Genomic DNA, 18972 nt, shown 5'->3' with positions numbered 1-18972 from the left:
TACAGCACTGCCGCACATCGCCCTGTCACTACCCCAAACTGACATTACCTGCTGATCCGTCTGCTACTGACTGATGTCCCCTTGGTCCCAGCTCCTATATTTGTTCCACTTTTAACAGTAATACACAAAACTCTGGACTAGGACCTTTCTCTCCCACAGTCAACACAATACCCGTCATAATCACAAACAGAGAGCAACAGAATTATCATAAATCCAGTAACTCCAAAAACAGTAATAACCTCCGGCCTCTTCAAAAATATCAACATCCATTCAACTCTATTGTCAAAAATCCACCAGTCTCAATCAGTATGGCACTTTTAAATGTACGCTCTCTGTCGCACAAGTCTTTTATTATTAATGATTTAATTTTAGATAATAAACTTGACTGTTTATTTTTAACTGAAACATGGCTGGGTTCGGATGCACCAGTTGTTCTCACTGAGGCCTCCCCACCAAATTTTAATTTCTCTTTTTCTATTAGAAGTGGTGAGAGAGGTGGTGGGACTGCATCTTTAACCAACAACACACTCACCTCCAAACAAATTTTATTTGATCATTTTACCACTTTTGAATTCCATGCTATTGTTTTCAGCAGCCCTCCAGTTTCATCTGTCACAGTTTACAGACCACCTAAAGACAGCGCTGCTTTTATCAAGGAATTCTCAGAATTTTTAACAAACATACACTCAAAATATAATATGATCATTTTAACCGGTGATTTTAACCTGCACATAGATAATCCTTCTGACCCTGCAACAAAAGAATTCTTAAACATTCTTCACTGTTTGGATTTTACCCAGCACGTCACGCAGCTGACTCACAACAGAGGACACACTCTGGACCTGGTCATCACCCATGGGCTGTCCACCAGCGTGTCCTCTGTTGTTGACTTGGCTGTCTCTGACCACTACTGTGTGTTTTTTAACATCACCGGTTTTATTCAGCGGGAGACCTCGGTGCGAACTGTGAGGAGGCGCTATCTAACCTCTGAAGTGGCTGCAAATCTTACCAGGGTTTTAGTCAAATGCCCCCCTGTGATTTTACCTGCACCCTGCGATTTGATTTTTAGTTATTTCAACAGCAAACTGAAGAAAAGCCTTGACTCCATTGCTCCACTCACCACCAAAAAGATTAACGTAAAACATGCATCACCCTGGAGAAACGAAGAAGTCAAAAAACTCAAAAGAAATTGCAGGGCAGCAGAAAGGAGGTGGAGGAAAAATAAAAACACTATCAACCATCAAATATTTTGTGAGCAACTTAAAATGTACAATAATACATTAAGGAAGTCAAGAAATTCATACTTCGCCAAAATAATCAGTAATAACAAAAATAATCCCAAGGTCCTCTTTTCCACCATAGATCATTTATTTAACCCTGATTTTAACAGCTCCCAAAGAACCCCCACAGACTCACTCTGTGAGCAGTTTGCAGACCACTTCAGGGGAAAGATCAGCGCCATCAGATCTGATATTTTATCTAATCGCGATATGATTTTAAACACATCTGAGGGCTCGATTGTACCTGAGGAGACACTGGACAGCTTTGTCCTGGTTAATGCTGAGAACCTGCAGAAAGTTTGCTCCACAGTGAGACCCACCACATGTCTTTTAGATCCAATCCCTTCTTCACTCTTTAAAACACTTTATGGATTTTTTGAAGCTGAGCTTTTATGCATGATGAATTGCTCTCTTCAGTTGGGTGTCTTCCCTGCTGCCTTTAAAACGGCGGTGGTGAGGCCCCTTCTGAAGAAGAGCAATTTGGATTGTAATGATTTTAATAACTACAGACCTGTATCCAACTTACCATTTTTAAGTAAAATCTTAGAAAAACTTGTTTTTACTCAGATTACTGATTTTCTGAATGATAGACAGATCCTGGAGATATTCCAGTCTGGATTTAGGGTGAACCACAGCACAGAGACGGCTCTCCTAAAGGTTTAAAGGTAATAACCTAAAGGTAATAACTATTGCATTTATTAAACTGATTTGCATTAGACTGCTGATTTATTGTGAATGAATGATATTGTTTTATGATGCATTATACTGCTGAGTTATAAGAAATACTGTTCACAGAAAGTCATCGCCTTATTTGTCTGATTAGAAGAGAACAGCCTAACTAAGCCTAACAGGGGACAGGTACTTCTGCCCAACCTGGCAGCCACAAAGTGAACTCATTTAGGTAAAGATAACCACATGCACCTAACCAGCCTGCACCAGCCTGACATTTCTTCCTCCTAAGTAAAAACCAATGGATGGATTGAACTTAGAGTCTCAGCTCAGTTTTCTATTTTGACCACCTACACCCCAAGATACTCTTTTAAAAAGTGTTGTTTTCAGATCCCTTTGAAGTTCATAAAGGGCCTGTTCATTTTCATTCAGATGTTTTATTACATAAATGTTACTGTTTTCTTTTGATTTATGCTCCCACTACACTGCACCTCTACAAACAACAATGCCACGGACTGTCAGCTGCTTTTACATGCTGTGAACATGAGTAGGTTTGATCAGAGTTTCAATTATCAAAGAAAAGACAAACTGAGCAAAAAGAAGGAAAAAAAGACCAACTTCTTCCCAACTGACAAGAAAAATACTCGTCATGTTTTCATAATAAAGGATCAGGCTCCCCATTTATGACAGCTTGGACCAATAATGTATGTTACACTGATGCTACTGTAGAGACAGGGTCAACATCTCTATTTAAATATAATTAATATACAAAACACAATAAAAGTTATACATGAATTATTCATTATTTTTACTATTGATAAAATTCATGTATACTAATCAAAGTTATACATGAGTAACGACATTATTAATGATTAATAATAATAATTCTAATGCCAACATGATGACTGTTCATAGCTCCTGCTTTGAAATACTGAACTTAAACATTGACCTGATGAAAGATCACAATTCACAGTGGCCCACTGTCAGAATCATTCTGAATATAAACTCATCGAGTTAATCTGAACCTTTCTCAAATGTGCTGTGAATAAATGCTGCTGCAAGCCACTGTGGGAAAGCTGTGTTATTATCATGGAAACATCTGTGACACATTCACAGAGGACGAGGACACAAAGGGACGACACGCAGAGGCTGTGTTAAAGTCAAAAATCCAAATCTTTAGTCCTAAACAGGCAGTGGTTACAAACAGGAAGACGAGCAGTCCATTAAACAGTCTACAGGGTCAAACATACAGAGAATTCAAACAGCTATTAAAAACAAATAACTGGACACTGAAAAACTTCAGTGATGTGTGAGGCACCAAAGGGAAGCAGCTGAGTATATTCAATGAATTCTCTTCAAATACAAAGACAGAAACTCCTACAGGCAGCATGCAAACTGAGCAGGATACACAAAGATCAGAGATTACAAAAGAAATCAGAAAAGGATTTCAAACTTACTGAGAGCAAGGCCTCTGTTACAAATCTGTCTAATAGAAAAACATGCTGTACAGATACAATACGCTCAGTGTTCATGGTCATTTAAAAACTGGCTCTACCTGAACCACTTCAATATTTTATGAAGTCACTGAGTCGACCATTTCTACAGTTTGTTTCCTTCATTGCAGTTAGAGTGCGGCTGGTAAGGATGAAAACACACACAGAGCGTAAATTGTCTTTGTTAGTAACAAACGTCAGCAAAGAAAAGACAAAACACACAAACACTCTCATGATATTCATGAATCATTAGAAAGCATCCAAACATTCTGCTCGTGGACTTTTACAGTCTTATTTGCACTCGCTCATCTTCATAATCATCCTGATCAATACATGACAGGGGAGGCTTTGAGGTAGGCGGGGCTCTCTGCTGATGTCAGCATGAAAGGCAGGACCAGCGTCTGCCACATGTTGGTGAAACATCACAGTACACTGGCGTGGTTTCCTTTCCAGATGTTGGACGTTTGACACTTCAACGTTGAGGCCAACAAGAAGACACAGTTTTGGGTCGGGTTGCTGCAGGGTTTCTAACTGAGCAAAAGCAGAAGCACACAGACTAACAGGGATCAGATGCTGAGTGTTAGAGGAACATCTGTGCTGATCACTGAATGCTGCTGTGGTCTCTTGTTGAAGTTGGCTGGTGGGACAGTCTAATAGTGATATCCTGCCCATCGGAGGAACACTTTTAAAAACACATGCAATACTTTGTTTGTATTACAGTCACAGTTTATGTTATTTTTGTCCTTTAAAAGTGTTGCTGTACTATAAAGTCCTATAATTTGAGGCTAAAATGGCTCAGAGAGTCTCTCTCTCAGAGGATCTCCTTTGAAAGTGGAGACGGCTTTATCCGCTGATCCACGTCACTTTACCTGGATGTTTTCTTTGAAGCTGGATGAAGACTCCTCTCCCTCACTCCTGCTGCAGCTGTGTGGTCCAGTTGGCCTCTGAGGTCACAGTCAACATCTGTAGCAGAAGAGGGGAAATAAAAGTCCAGGTTACCAAAACTGGGAGCTTTCCCAAAATAGAGCGTAACTGGACTTTTTCAGCCTTACAGGCAGATGGTCGTCTGAAGCTGCAGCTTTTTCTTTTTAGCTTTTTCCAATCTCTGCTCTCGGCTTTCTTTGAGAACACGTCTGCTTTCTTGGCATGGGTCTGTCTGCTGTTGGTGAAGAGACTAAATCCACATACTCGCTACTAAGATCTCCTCAAGTAGTCTCAACCAGATTACAGTTTAAGAGTAAATGTCTCCTGAGAGTTTCACCTTGGGGAGATGCTGTCTTGCTAACATGCAATCATGAGCATTAATCTATGAGGTGAAAAAGTCATTTTAAAAGCTCCAGCCACAAGTTTTATTTCATCTGTGTTTTGGTCAGAGTCCCATCAGACCTCCAGAATGGTGTCAGAGTGTTTTCTATCCACGTGATGAGCACAGGCCTCAGGTCCAGACCTCCACGGGCACCATAGCCTCTTTGGAGCTAATAGGTGCAAGAAGGTTTTGTTGGGATAGGAACTGAAGAGGAAACTGACGAGGAAGGCAAGGATCTTCTTCAGCTCCTCCGAGCCGGGACCTCTTTGTGTAGGCCAGCATTGGCCAGGTAGCCCTCCAGCATCGCTGGATGGCCGACAGTGGAAAACCTAGAGGAGTAGGAGAGAAACAGCAGCTTGGAGCATGTCTTTATACTGTTTAGTTTTTAGAGCCACAGACTTTCTTTTAATGTCATTGTTCAGGATCTATGACTGATTATGTATTTATTGTATTCCTCCATGACTGTGTGACAGCAAGTGGAAAAAACCAGCTTCACCTTTGTTGATATGCTTGTAATTTTAATATTGATTAAATGGCCCATGAAATAATAGAAAGCTCATATATGAAAATGTATTTTAAGAAGTAAAATGTTAATCTGAGTACAAAGGAGTACACTCACCTTCTGGTAGATGGAGGTGTAGCGAGCGCTGGTGAACATCCAGGCCTCCTCGTAGAACTGATCACTGATTGGATCCAAAACATCGATGGAGGATCTGTGTAAGCGCTGAGGATCGTCCTGATGGACAGAACAGAAGGAGAGTGAGACAAGTGAAGATATACTAAACAACACTGTGACATGAACTGAGCCACACACAGTTTGATTCACAGGTGATTGACACATTATTTGACCACGAGCAATCTTTTCTGGTTTGACGCAGTCTTTGTAGCCAGAAACCAGCTCTCTCCTCGGCTTCCTCCACTACACGCTTCCCCCACGCCAGTCTCCCCCGTCACTATAAAGGGGAGAGTCATGAGCTCCATCACCCTCACCTGTGCCGTCCAACGTCCCGCCACCAGCCTCCACTGCAGCAGGCCAGAGACCACACCCCTGCCACAATAAGTAAAAGTATATCCTTGCTGTACCCTTGATGCTAAATGTGCTAAATTAACCGCTGCCTTTGCCCCTTTGGGATTATTCTTATGTCACTGGGATGTTGACCTTTGACCTTCACATTAGAGAGATGGGCAGACATAATTAGTGTATGAATTTTAAAGTAACAGGTAATAAAGAGAGTGTAGCAAATGTAGTCAGGTTTATTACTCTGTATCACACATGAGTGCCCGAGGGAGGCGGGGCTGACTGGGGAGACACAGGAAACAGAGAGACAGGGCTGACTCGACATGAAACGATGAAACGTGGGACACGGGAACAGAAACTAAACACAGGCTGAAATGAACACTGAGGGAGGGAGAACTAAGATTACTGAGAGCCTGATAAATAAGAAGAACAAAAACCAAGAAAAACAAGAGTCAAAGAAAACCAAAAACACAAAGCATTGGGCCAGGACCCACTGCTGTGACATTTATATGTGATAAAAACATTAAAAACTGCTCACATGTTGAAATCTTTCTACGTATACTTTAGGTTCAGCTCTCCAGCCTGGCATTTGGTTAAGCATGATTCAAACATTTGATTTTGTTTAACTGGTTTTAATTATAGTTACTTTTTGTGAACATTTGTTGCAGCATTTAAAAATACATCATTTATTTTCAAACTTTTATTTGATTTAGAGCATCATATTTGACCAACGTAAATGTTTTAATTTCATATAAAATAACTGAAACAGTGAACTAAATATCTGAAATCTTTCCTTCCTTAAAAGTTATAATCCTACTTAAGTTATAGTGCAAACGCTTAAGCAACAAATATACTTGATGCTAATTAATTAATATTTCCCTTTGATGTTGCAACTATGCGGTCACTTCTGTCTTTAAACAAAATAATATTTTCCAGTTACAGAAATCATAAAGTCCAAACTAAAGTGCTACTGTTGCTATATGCATTTTATATAAATCATGGATGATGGTCCTGACATGAAGGAAGAGAAAGTTACAGGTTGCATCCTTTGACTTTGTCTCCGTGCCTTTGGGCGATTTTCAGAAGGACAGATGTTTCTGTTCAATTCTTAAATCAATTTTTTCAAACACAAACACTATTTTAAAGCTTCTAGAGAGTAAAATATTAATGATAATTATAATAACAATAATAAAAACAAAAGCTCTCAGATCCATCAAACCAAGCAGCAGAAAGAACAATAACTGAAGAGAAAACTTTAACCTTGTAGACTTCATTATGTTCCAGCTGCTCTACAGACGCTGTGACCTCGAACTTAAGCAGGTCGTAAAGTATGTGCAGCTCAATAACTTCATAATCAGACCCTGTGGTATTTAGGCAGCAGAACAACTAAGAATAACAACTACAAAGAATGTTTTTAGGTTTCTGTTGTACTGCAAGGTTCTGTACAGGAGAACCAAACCAAGAGCAAATATTACGTCTCATTTACACCTGAGCACGAAGAGCCATCAACATTTAGCAAATTGAATCATCTTTGTTTAGATGCAAGAAGAATCATATAGAAATGAAAGAGTAGAAATAGAAATCCAGAGCAAAGATATCCTCTAATTCAGCGTAGCACATGTGCAGCTGCTGCGATTCACGTAAGCATTCGGCTCGTCGCTGTTGCAGATTTTTCTCTCGCTGTTCTGGCTCACAGCGCTGCAAACACAGAAATAAATATCCCCAAAGGTGTGAAAGGGAGCTGATAGGTTTGTAGCATAAACCTATTCGCTGGAACGTTGAAGACAATATAATTACACTGCATAGCAAGACACAAGGTTCTGGTTTACTCATGCATGAGGGAGGTGTCTGGCTGGAGCCAAGTGTTGTCCCACCACTTGACCTCCGTCAGAGACCCTCAGCCAGGCTCCCCATAGCACTCCTTTTATTGTGGTTACATGAATATGCATAGGTTAATTAACATATGACGTCTACATACACACAAAGAGTACCTTGCCTGTGTGTGTGTGTGTGTGTGTGTGTGTGTGTGTGTGTGTGTGTGTGTGTGTGTGTGTGTGTGTGTTAGAGCTGTGTGAGGTCAAGATGTGACCCTGTGAAGACTCTGGCGCTAGCTTGTACCAGGACGTCTGGGTCCGTCTAACAAAAGGCTCTTATACTTAGACAGATATACGTGTGCTTGCTATACCATAAATCAACAAGAAAAGATAAACTCTCCTAGGGAGTATGTGATTTATACCAAGGACACTCTAGAGGGATGAATGCACTTCCTTCTACACAGAGTTAATACAGACCTCCTTTAAGATGAAACATTCTTTCAATCTACAAATGATTATACACTAAGCATATATGAGTAAATGTTTCTAAGCATAAATCACAATCAACAATACAAACTCTAACAGGAGCTAATTAGTAAGAGTATTGTTACTCTCCGCAGGAGTCGTCCAGCAGTAGAAATCAGTCCAATAACAAGGTGTGTAACATCTAGCAGGGTGACAGAAAAACCCAGGGTAACTTCTAAGGACCTCAACGTCTCTCTCACATTGTGTTTTTTAAACATGCTTCCATTTGTCACTTCAGTCTTTACTCTGAAATACAGGAAGAGAAATCATGGCTGAAACAATTTCTCATGAAACCAGGGGTGTGGTCCAACAGTCAGTTTGGTGAGGAAGGTTCCTAACTGAGAGAAGTGACCCAGAAGTATCTGTGTAGCAGCCACAATGAATCCAGATCATGAGCTTTATTAACTGATCAAAGTCTCTTCTTTCATCTTCTGTATCATTCAGTTTGCATTGGTAATGCCCATTATTGTAATGCTTTTTTAAGACGAGCAAAACTTTATTTCACTTTGGGTTAGCTGGGATAAGTGATGGATGGAGGGAATTTTACTTCAGCCACAGAAATCCTAAACAGGAAGGAGGAGCAGAGTTACAGTGGATCACTATCCAGCAGGGAAACAAGGTTTATTTCAATTTCTTGGCCATGAGTGAGATTTACTGAGTGGGCAAATTAGGGAGACGACACCATCAGATCCCGAGCCCTCCATGTGTTAATCAAGAGACGGCTGCTGTGCTACATCCATAAATAATGAATAAATTAGGAGCTAAAGCTGAAAGGACAGTTTATTTGTACCATCTTCACGTGAACACATTCAAGAACATCACAGATGAAGAAACATTAAAAACTTCCACACTACATTGAAGGAAATCTCCGTCATCCGTAGATCGAGTTTCCTCCTAAGGCGTGGGCACCAATAAGCAGAGTTCATCCTTTAACATATAACAAAATTAAAATATTCTCATGCATGATCAACGGTTAATCACGGTACCGGCCGGAGTACCGGGAGCAGTTTGGAAGAACAAGAAGACGCGGAGACTGTTCTAGGTTGTCATTCCAAACTGACTCAAAGTTTATTCTCTGTGCAACAGTTTTATAGGCAGAAGGGTTCGTGTGTCAGCAAGTTTCAAGTTACAAGTTACAATCATATAAGGAAGTTCCCCCTAGCTCTGAAAGGGGCCTTCTATAATCTCAACATACTTTTGACAGGTCCATTAAACACTAGACAGTTAGAATCCTTTAGTGATATAAGTTTGCACATGGTAGAATACTACATGTAGTTATTTGCATTAGGAAATGTTTAACCATATATACCTAAAGGCACGTAATCAATGGTGTGTGATCTTTTAGCAGGCTGCACTGAGGAATGCACTGTCCCACGGCAGGATCAATGCAGCTATGCCTGTTCCAGTTTAAGTGCCTTCTTTACATATAGATGAACTGTTGGATTTTCCAGACTAGCAGGCCAAAGGAAGTTGCCGTGGGGTCACAAGAAGAGGGAATGAAGTTTAAAACAAAGGGCATTGCAGAAACAGGGTCCTTTGTATAATATCATCAAAAACAATATCCTGTAAATGCTAACCGTAGTGCTAAAATTCACAACATACATAAAGCAAGAAAAATAGTTTTTCTTTCAGGTGGTTTCAGAAAAACAGAAACATCAAACATCTCCAAGACTCTCTTTGAAAGAACTAAAAACCTTTGTTCTCATGGTCCAATCATGAGTGAACTCCCCGATGAAGCCTTGTGTGCTAAAACATGTCAGAGTTTTAAAGGTTAAACATGAGTTTCCAAAACGTTTTGCTGGAGAACAATGAACTATTTGACTGAGTTTCAATCATTTACAGACGAGCAAAACCAGGACAGAGAAAACAGGACAAAACTGACTCAGTAAAACAACAGAAAAGAAGATCCCATGTAGATCTGTATTATGTAGAAGTTCAGCCCAGCAACCAGTTCAGTTCAACACAAGTTTAAATGATTCTATCTGAACTCTGTGGAGCCTGATCTCAAGCTTTTTGAGTCTGACACAGAAACCAGAGGATCTTTCTGTGTCTTCAGATTCACTGTGATCCAGTGATGGGAGTGATTTCAGCCCTGAGTGATCGCGCTGATGTTTGCACAGAGCAGACAATGAGGTGAATGTTTGGGCACATTGGTAACAGTGAAACAGTTTATTAGTAACGTGGGATCGTTTGTGTGCAGAGTATGAACTGAGATTCCTGAAGCTCTTGTCACACTGGTCACAGCTGTAGTTTCCTTCCATGTGTGCACGTTCATGAATGTTACGACTACCTGATTGTGAGAAGCTTCTCTCACAGTGTCTGCACTTGTGTGGTTTCTCTCCTGTGTGGACTCGTTTGTGTGATTTAAGCTGACCTGCAGTGGTGAAGGATGACCCACACTGATCACAGAGGTGCTTTTTAACCCCACTGTGAATCAGTTCATGTCGTTTTAACTCACTTGATGTGGTGAAGCTTCTCCCACATTCTTTGCAGTATTTCCGTTGGTCTCCAGTGTGTCTACGTTGATGTACTTTTAGGGCAGCTTGCCGACTGAAAGTTTTTCCACAGAGGTCACAATGAAAGTCTTTCCCACCACCACAGTGATGACAGGGTTGAGAACTGGATCCATCTGTGTCGCTCTGCTTCTAAACAAAGACACAAAGACAGTGTAAGTCAGTCCTTCAACATTTGTATCCTGAACGTCGCCTGAAATAAAGAGCATCTCTGCAGACGTCCAACTACATTTGACTGTTTCAGTTAACACACTCAGTTTACTGGGCTGCAATAACTACAATACTACCACCATAATACTACAGTAATACTAAAATCATAACTGAAAGGAAAATCTGAATAATCACTCAGAGCTGCTTTTCCATGCAGTAGAATTGCTAACATGCTAACACAGTTTAATGAGCAGAGTTGTTCCAAACAGTCAGGCTAAAATGACAAGATAACAATATAAATACATACCTCACAGTAGCTGCACTTGTAGAGTCTCTTTCTGGTGTGGATCTGTTGGTGTCGTCTCAGGTGATGTGGAGATTTAAAAGTCTTCTCACACAGGTCACATTGATAAGGTCTCTCCTCAGTGTGGGTAAACATGTGTCGTTGTAAGTCTGCGTCTGTTGTAAAGTATTTGCCACACTGTTCACAGCAGTACACATCATGTCTGGTGTGAATGCGTAGGTGTTCATTTCGGTGCCCTCTCTGGCTGAAAGTTTTTCCACAGATGTCACAGCTGTATGGCTTAATTCCAGAGTGGGTAACTAGATGCCTCTGTAAGCTGCTACTGTGAGGAAAAGCTCTGCCACACTGATCACAGCTGTATGGCTTAATTCCAGAGTGGGTAACTAGATGACTCTGTAAGTGGCTACTTTGAGTAAAAGCTCTGCCACACTGATCACAGCTGTACGCTTTAACTCCACTGTGGATGAGTTGGTGTTTTTTTAGGGAAACCTTGAAGGAAAAAGACTTTCCACACAAGTCACAGCTGAACGGTCTCTCTCCAGTGTGGATGACCTGATGCTGTTTTAGTGAAGCCTTCAGAGTAAACTCCATCCCACACTCGTCACAGCTGTATGCCTTAATTCCAGAGTGGGTAACTAGATGACTCTGTAAGCTGCTACTTTGAGTAAAAGCTCTGCCACACTGATCACAGCTGTATGGCTTAATTCCAGAGTGGGTAACTAGATGCCTCTGTAAGCTGCTACTTTGAGTAAAAGCTCTGCCACACTGATCACAGCTGTATGGCTTAATTCCAGAGTGGGTAACTAGATGACTCTGTAAGTGGCTACTGCGAGTAAAAGCTCTGCCACACTGATCACAGCTGTATGGCTTAATTCCAGAGTGGGTAACTAGATGCCTCTGTAAGTTGTTACTGTGAGTAAAAGCTCTGCCACACTGATCACAGCTGTACGCTTTAACTCCACTGTGGATGAGTTGGTGTTTTTTTAGGGAATCCTTCATGGAAAAAGACTTTCCACACAAGTGACAGCTGAACGGTCTCTCTCCAGTGTGGATGACCTGATGCTGTTTTAGTGAAGCCTTCAGAGTAAACTCCATCCCACACTCGTCACAGCTGTATGCCTTAATTCCAGAGTGGGTAACTAGATGCCTCTGTAAGTGGCTACTTTGAGTAAAAGCTCTGCCACACTGATCACAGCTGTACGCTTTAACTCCACTGTGGATGAGTTGGTGTGTTTTTAGGGAACCCTTCAAGGAAAAAGACTTTCCACACAAGTCACAGCTGAACGGTCTCTCTCCAGTGTGGATGACCTGATGCTGTTTTAGTTTAGCCCTCACAGTAAAACCCTTCCCACACTCGTCACAGGTGTGTTTTTTCTCTCCCTTTCTTCTGTGAGGTTTGTCGGCCTCCTGAGAGCGCTGACTTCTGGCTCCATGTTGGTCCTGCAGTGACAGAGATACAAACAGAGGCAGTGAGTGAAATGCAGTCGTGGAACAAACTCAACCTTCAAACTCCATTAACACTAGTTTTAAACCTGAAGGTGGAGCGTGGCACCAAACACCTTAAAGGTCTCTTATCCCCACCTGCTGGTAGTTCTAACACATTACATCCAACCTGCTGTTAAAGATAATTCATGACTGTTCAAACACTAAAATCATGCACACACACACACACACACACACACACACACTTTTATAATTTAGATTATTTTGTTGTTTCCTATTACATATTTCTATAATTTGTATAGATTTATACAGAATTATTCAGTGATAATAAATCCTATGTTTGTTTATTCTAAAGGAACCCCGTTAGCTTCCACAACAGATGTTGCTCGTCTTCCGTCAACAGTGTTGGGGAGTAACGGAATACATGTACCGCCGTTACGTATTTAAAATACAAAATATGAGTAACTGTATTCCATTACAGTTACCGATTAAAAAGGTGGTATTCAGAATACAGTTACATGGTTGAAATAAATTGATTACACTGCGGTACTTTCCTGTTTCATTTTGTCGCGGGTCAGGACTGTTTGGGTTTTGTTTGACAGCTGTTGTTCCAGGCGGCAGCGTTACGGTTGCCATGGTTACAGGGCAACGCTCTCTCTCTTTGCGACTGTGTGTTTCCTGGGTGAGAGAGCGCCTTTTCGTTGTTGTTGTTGTTGTGCTAAGCTAAAAGGCAGAATGCTACAAGCATAGCTCTAAAGAATGTAGCATCATGGGCAGTGTAGTCCGTGTTGCAGGGAGAATGGACTGCCATACACGTTATGGGTCTGTGAGCGAGGAGGGAGAAAAAGGGGAGTGGAAAGGTACGAGTTGTCATTGAGGAAAAACGGGAGCTGGAGGCATGTAAATATAATAATAACCACTGCAGCCAAGAAGAGTGCCTGACGAGCCCAGCTGTAAGTAAGCTATTAAGACTCGACTGTAAACCGTGTTCGTGTTTTCCTCCGAAACAATAAGTTCTGTTGGAGCAGCCTTTCAACGCCTCTCTCTGTCTCTCGCAAGAAAAGTTGACCCACACAACAAAGTAAAGCTATTTTTCGGCTACGAGCCGACAGGGACCCCGCCGTATTAGTCAGAGGTCCCTTTACTACAGTTCGGAGTCGCGGACCTTCAGTAATAGTAATAAATCACACAGCAATAGCACATTCACGTTGTTGTAAAAAGCATGATAATATATTAAGTAATCCAAAGTATTCAGAATACGTTACTGTCATTGAGTAACGTAACGGAATACATTTTGGGGCATGTAATCTGTATTCTGTAATGGAATACATTTTAAAAGTAACCTTCCCAACACTGTCCGTCAAATACTCACATAAAATATTACACAATAAAGTGGATTCAAGATATCCACATAATTTCACTCTTACATCCACAGTGAGGTTTCACAATTGTTCAAATATAAGCAATCAATAATAATAATAATAATATCAATAACATTGAGGCACATTACACAAATTTCAAAAACAAATCGTGTCTTACAATATTTACAACAACTAAAAGCTCTGTAAATCGGCTTTTAAGTGTTCATTGAAGTTTTGAATAATTCTCTAATTTTTTAAGGCAACTTATTCCACTTAAAAGTTGCTCTAAATGTAACAGTTTTACAAAACGTTACTTTTAACTCGAGCATTTACTAAATTGCAGCTTGTTGAAAACTGTGTAATATGATGATGTATTTCATCTGGATACTGCAGCTGAGCAGAATAAATGTGGTGTGTTTAACAGAATTGCTTTTTTTAGAACTACAAGTAAGCCAGAGAATATTTTAGCCTGTACAGGAAGCCAAGAAAGGTTATTATGCATTTTATCAATATTAGTATAGTATGAACATCTTCACACTAATCTGGACGCCTTATTCTGGACTAACTGAAGTCTGTTAAGATCTGTCTTATTAGCTGCTGACCAAATGATTGAACAATACTCCAGATGAGACATTACTAGTGCATTAATGACATCTTTCATAATGAAGAAGTGATACACAAAGAGCATTTCATAGCCATAGCTATGCCTTGTCGGCAGAGTTATGTGACATTAGTGATGTTTGTACTTTCAGCGTTAACTTGGTTTTAAAGCCTTTAAAATATACGCCGTTCAATAGTCGACCTTAATCTGACAGAGAATGTGATGATTTTGTGGATAATTAAAGTCAGTCATATATCCACAAACACAACAAGCTGAAAGTCAGTGATGCTGCTCGGTTTGCAGTCCTGAACATCACGGCACAAGCAGGATCCACTGCACTGTTAATGTTAGCTGTGTTATATTGCTGCCTCTGTTCGGTGGTGTCGAGCCAAACGGACTTTAACGTGTGTTTGAACGAGCTGACGGTTCACTCGTTAAGCTGAAAGAAAGATGCTTTAATCACAGCAGTCACACATGTGTCCACTGCACCATCTGGAACTCTTCTTGTTTACACTCGTAATAACACAAACACTAAATCCTGCTTCTCTGTGCTGTTGTGTAGCAGTGTGTACACCTGAGACTGTCACCTGTCTGTCTGTCCTGCACTCTCTCTCTGTTTCTTTCTCTCTGATTGTGGAATAAAAGTATGAACATGTGTTTATAAGTTACACTTGTGTTTGAATCCTGCAGCTTATCACACATTTGATTTCCATGTGTGACGACTGCAAGTGTCCAGAGTGAGGACAGACTGAGGGACCCACTGCTGCACATCATCTGTGAGGCTTTGCACCCCTGATGATCCACCAGGACAAACTCAGCAGTGTGTGAGGAAGAGGAGGAGGAAGAGCCAGCAGCAGCTGACAGATGGAGAGAATAGACAGACTGTTCCCTGTTTGTGAAGGACTGCTAGGAAAGTTTAACATAACTGTCTGTGCTGAATCAGTCTTATTAGGTAATGTTCAAATAATGTGATCATCCCAGTGTTTTCAGTGTGGGAGAAAGTACTCAGGGCCTTCAAGTTACACACTATGAAAGGCAGCAACAAGTTTAATGTTCAGAAACCTAAAGTCTGTATCAGCAGCAGAATGGAGCTAAAAATAAATGTTGGTTTCAGTTCTATGAAGCTTTGAGTATTTTGGATCAGTAGCTGCTGTGTTTGTTGCATCATATTGCTGTAACTGTTTATATGCTTTATATATTCTGAGCTAAGTTGATCTATAGTGTTACATCATATTCTATAAGGATGTTATGTGTTTGTAGACTTTCTGCCCAGTTTGACCCATTTAGCAGACGTCAGCCTGTTTAAGACTCTGATATCTATTCTGTGTGACTTAAACCAGGTATGACATGGTCTGATTTTCTCACCCAATAAAGGAATATTTCATATATCAGTCTACTCTTCATTCTATCAGACACAGTTATCACATGTTACGTTTCGGTGTTGTCATTGTGTTGTTTTTGGCGTGACTGTTATGCGTTTCCTGCTTTACTTTGAAAGTCTGTGTTATCTTAGGGTGTTCAGTTTACTTTTCCTTGTCTTGTCAGGTCTAATTTGCCCCAGCTGTGTTTCCCTCCTGTGGTCCATCCCCTGATTGCTCCTTCTATGTATTTAAGCCTTGTGTTTCAGTGTGTCATGGTCGCGATCTCCCCCGTGTTGTAAATAGTTTGGTGTTTTGTTGTAAATAAATAGTTTGTTGTAAATAGATTTGTCGATACTTTCGTTTCGGGATTTTGGTGGTGAGCTTTAGTGGGTTTTTTGTGTGTGTGTGTGTTTTTTTTTCTTTATTTTTACTTTTTTCGTGTTGCACTCCGGTTGCCTAGGCCGGGGTGTAACATATGGGGGCTCGTCCGGGATTGCCTTCGCTGGGGGGTCCGGGGACCGCCCCAGCCTTTGTCGTCGCTGGAGGGTCCGTGGGACCGCTCCAGCCTTCATCCGCCTTTGCTGGAGGGTCAGTGGGACCGCTCCAGCCTTCATCATCTTCGTCTGCCTTCGCTTCAGCTGTCCGTCTCCGCTGGAGGGTCCGAGGGACCGCTCCAGCCTTCATCCGCCTTCGCTGGAGGGTCCGTGGGACCGCTCAAGCCTTCGTCGTCTGCTGGAGGGTCAGTGGGACCGCTCCAGCCTTCATCGGCTTCGTCTGTCTGGATCAAACTTTTCACTTGGTGTTAAATGTTTGATTTTTGGGTGGGGGGAACTGTTACGTTTCGGTGTTGTCAGTGTGTTGTTTTTGGCGTGACTGTTATGCGTTTCCTGCTTTACTTTGAAAGTCTGTGTTATCTTAGTGTGTTCAGTTTACTTTTCCTTGTCTCGTCAGGTCTAATTTGCCCCAGCTGTGTTTCCCTCCTGTGGTCCATCCCCTGATTGCTCCTTCTATGTATTTAAGCCTTGTGTTTCAGTGTGTCATGGTCGCGATCTCCCCCGTGTTGTAAATAGTTTGGTGTTTTGTTGTAAATAAATAGTTTGTTGTAAATAGATTTGTCGATACTTTCATTTCGGGATTTTGGTGGTGAGCTTTAGTGGGGTTTTTTTGTGTGTTTTTTTTTTTTCTTTATTTTTACTTTTTTCGTGTTGCACTCCGGTTGCCTAGGCCGGGGTGTAACATCACAGCCCGTACATTTGCTTTTTACACATGTATGTAAGCACTGAGCCAAATTTAGTAATGCCAACAATATAATAACTATAATATTGAACATATTATATTTACATTACCACAGTGAGATGACTTTAGTCTCATGAACAACATCAGCTAATTGTTATTTACAGCTAATCTTAAACGACTGTTCAGCACAGAAATGAAGCCCAACAATCATGTTTCACAGTCCTGTGGTCTCAGCCTCAGATACTCATCAAATCACACAGAGCTCATGTAGAAACAAATGAACTAAATATGTTCTCCTTCATTTCTGTCAAACAAAGCTGTATGAAACGTTTCCAGCTGTTAGTATCATGGTTGCTAGGCAACCTGGGCAGCGCGACGGAGGCTAGACGTCCCATTTCACGAGCCTACGAGCCTCGCACTTCGGCCTTAGCGGTCTTTGAGTACGCGGCCCTTGAGGACTTTAAAGCTGCAGAACCTGAATCGGGATACAGCCATGATGATCTCCAGCCTCGTGCTCGCCAACATTCTCACCTGAGTTAAGAAGACGATCACTGAAATGGTCTCAGCAGGTCCTTTGATGACAGCAATGAAATGCAGTGGTAAGGCTTTTTGGGGATTAAGTTCGTTTTCATGGCAAAGAAGGACGATGCAGTTCATCTGATCACTCCTCATAACATTCTGGAGTGCAGGCAAAATGCTATTATAAAAACTTAAGCAGCAACTTCTCCAGGTTCCAATATTTATGCAATTCTCAAACCTTTTGGCCACGACTGTATAACCTCTTCTGAAGTTTAGTGGATATTATACATGGTTATGCTCAGGATGTGTCGGCCAGTTTCCACTGGAAACGCCTTTTGGTTAAACTGTCAGCGAGGAATTTGCATTTGCACTGTTACATTTTTATATAACTTTAATGCACATAAACAACAGCTGCTTGTTTCAGTGAAAATACATTGATGGGTTTTTAATAAAGTTGTGCAGCTGTAAAGTATTTTGTCTGCTGTCAATTCTATCGTCAGCTACATCGTTATGGCAAATGTTCAAATGTATATGGTGATAAATATCTTTGGTCATATGGTCCTGCTCTGTCTGTCACCTTCTGTGTTGAGCTCATTGTTTCCTCTGTAGTGGCTGAGCTGAGTCCAAGTAGCTGAAAATGTTCCTCTGCTGCTCCGTCAGACTCTCCTCCTCCTGCTGATCAGCTGGGACACAAAACAGATCTTTGTTAGGCTCCACACTGCACTGAAGAGTCAAAGTGTCTCATATGTTCATCTGACAAGTAAAAGAACACATTTTTGTTTCCCGAGGTGGGCAACTTGTTGGAAACAAACACAAAAGGTTTGAGCACTGATACCTGCCATTGCTGCCATTGAAAGATGCAACGCCAGCAATGTGGATTGTCAAGACTCAAACCAATCATCAAGCAAAGACAACAGGGATCATTTGTTTCTCTTTATTTAGCATTCACAGCATTTGTAGTTGCCTTCTGTGCAGGGGAAGTCCACGCACACTGTGTGGTACCGCCATCCGCAGAAGGTGCACTCAACCTCTGTAAGAGAAACGAGATTGTCTGAGACTGAAATGATATTCACTAAAGAAGTGGTGATTTGTAAAACTTCACATTTTGATCCGGGACGTACTCTGCATGAAAACAAGCGCTCACTCTTCCTGCTCAACAAATGACAAGGGCGGAGCCTTATACCACGTGATACAGAAGCTGTGCCGTGTGATGCTAAAATTAGCAGGGAAACAACAACGGAGAGCACGTCAGGGATGACGAGAAAGTGACAGGAGAAAATCCGTCCCGGTCAACCACCCAAACATCAATAACGGGAACCTTATACAGCGCTTCCCTATACACGTCGAACTCCCGCAGGCACAAAGACATTACGGAGGCT

The 18972-nt window shown here is 41.3% G+C and overlaps 2 protein-coding genes and 1 long non-coding RNA gene across 3 annotated transcripts in view; 1 reads left to right on the top strand and 2 right to left on the bottom strand.

Moving 5' to 3' along the window:
* The window catches only part of LOC143415954 (uncharacterized), a 40343-nt gene extending 24691 nt beyond the window's left edge, over positions 1-15652 (top strand). The window contains exon 3 of the transcript XR_013096382.1: positions 15168-15652. The gene's annotated coding sequence lies outside the window, so the exon portion shown is untranslated. The remainder of the gene's footprint in view (positions 1-15167) is intronic.
* Positions 3099-18188, bottom strand: LOC143412319 (phospholipase D1-like). Its single transcript, XM_076881464.1, has 5 exons — positions 18171-18188; positions 5368-5484; positions 4829-5077; positions 4312-4405; positions 3099-3973 (listed from the first exon to the last, which is right to left on the bottom strand). Exons 1-4 carry the CDS (start codon positions 18186-18188, stop codon positions 4352-4354), a joined length of 438 nt encoding a protein of 145 aa, XP_076737579.1. The 3' UTR covers positions 3099-3973; positions 4312-4351.
* On the bottom strand, positions 8868-11426 carry LOC143416030 (uncharacterized). The gene is made up of 2 exons (XR_013096457.1): positions 11076-11426; positions 8868-10750 (listed from the first exon to the last, which is right to left on the bottom strand). It is a non-coding gene; the product is annotated as an uncharacterized LOC143416030 (long non-coding RNA).
* Positions 18189-18972: the final 784 nt, after the last annotated feature.

This window comes from Maylandia zebra, unplaced genomic scaffold (assembly GCF_041146795.1).
Source record: "Maylandia zebra isolate NMK-2024a unplaced genomic scaffold, Mzebra_GT3a scaffold11, whole genome shotgun sequence".
NCBI classification, from domain to species: Eukaryota; Metazoa; Chordata; class Actinopteri; order Cichliformes; family Cichlidae; genus Maylandia; species Maylandia zebra.
This window is presented reverse-complemented; position numbering and strand designations above follow the sequence as displayed.

Excerpts from the sequence above, each read along its gene's own strand:
- LOC143412319 (XM_076881464.1), bottom strand. Across the intron at positions 5,078-5,367 it reads ACACCTCCATCTACCAGAAG|GTTTTCCACTGTCGGCCATC; the intron begins GTGAGTGTACTC and ends CTACTCCTCTAG. Across the intron at positions 4,406-4,828 it reads ACTCTGACACCATTCTGGAG|ATGTTGACTGTGACCTCAGA; the intron begins GTCTGATGGGAC and ends CTTCTGCTACAG.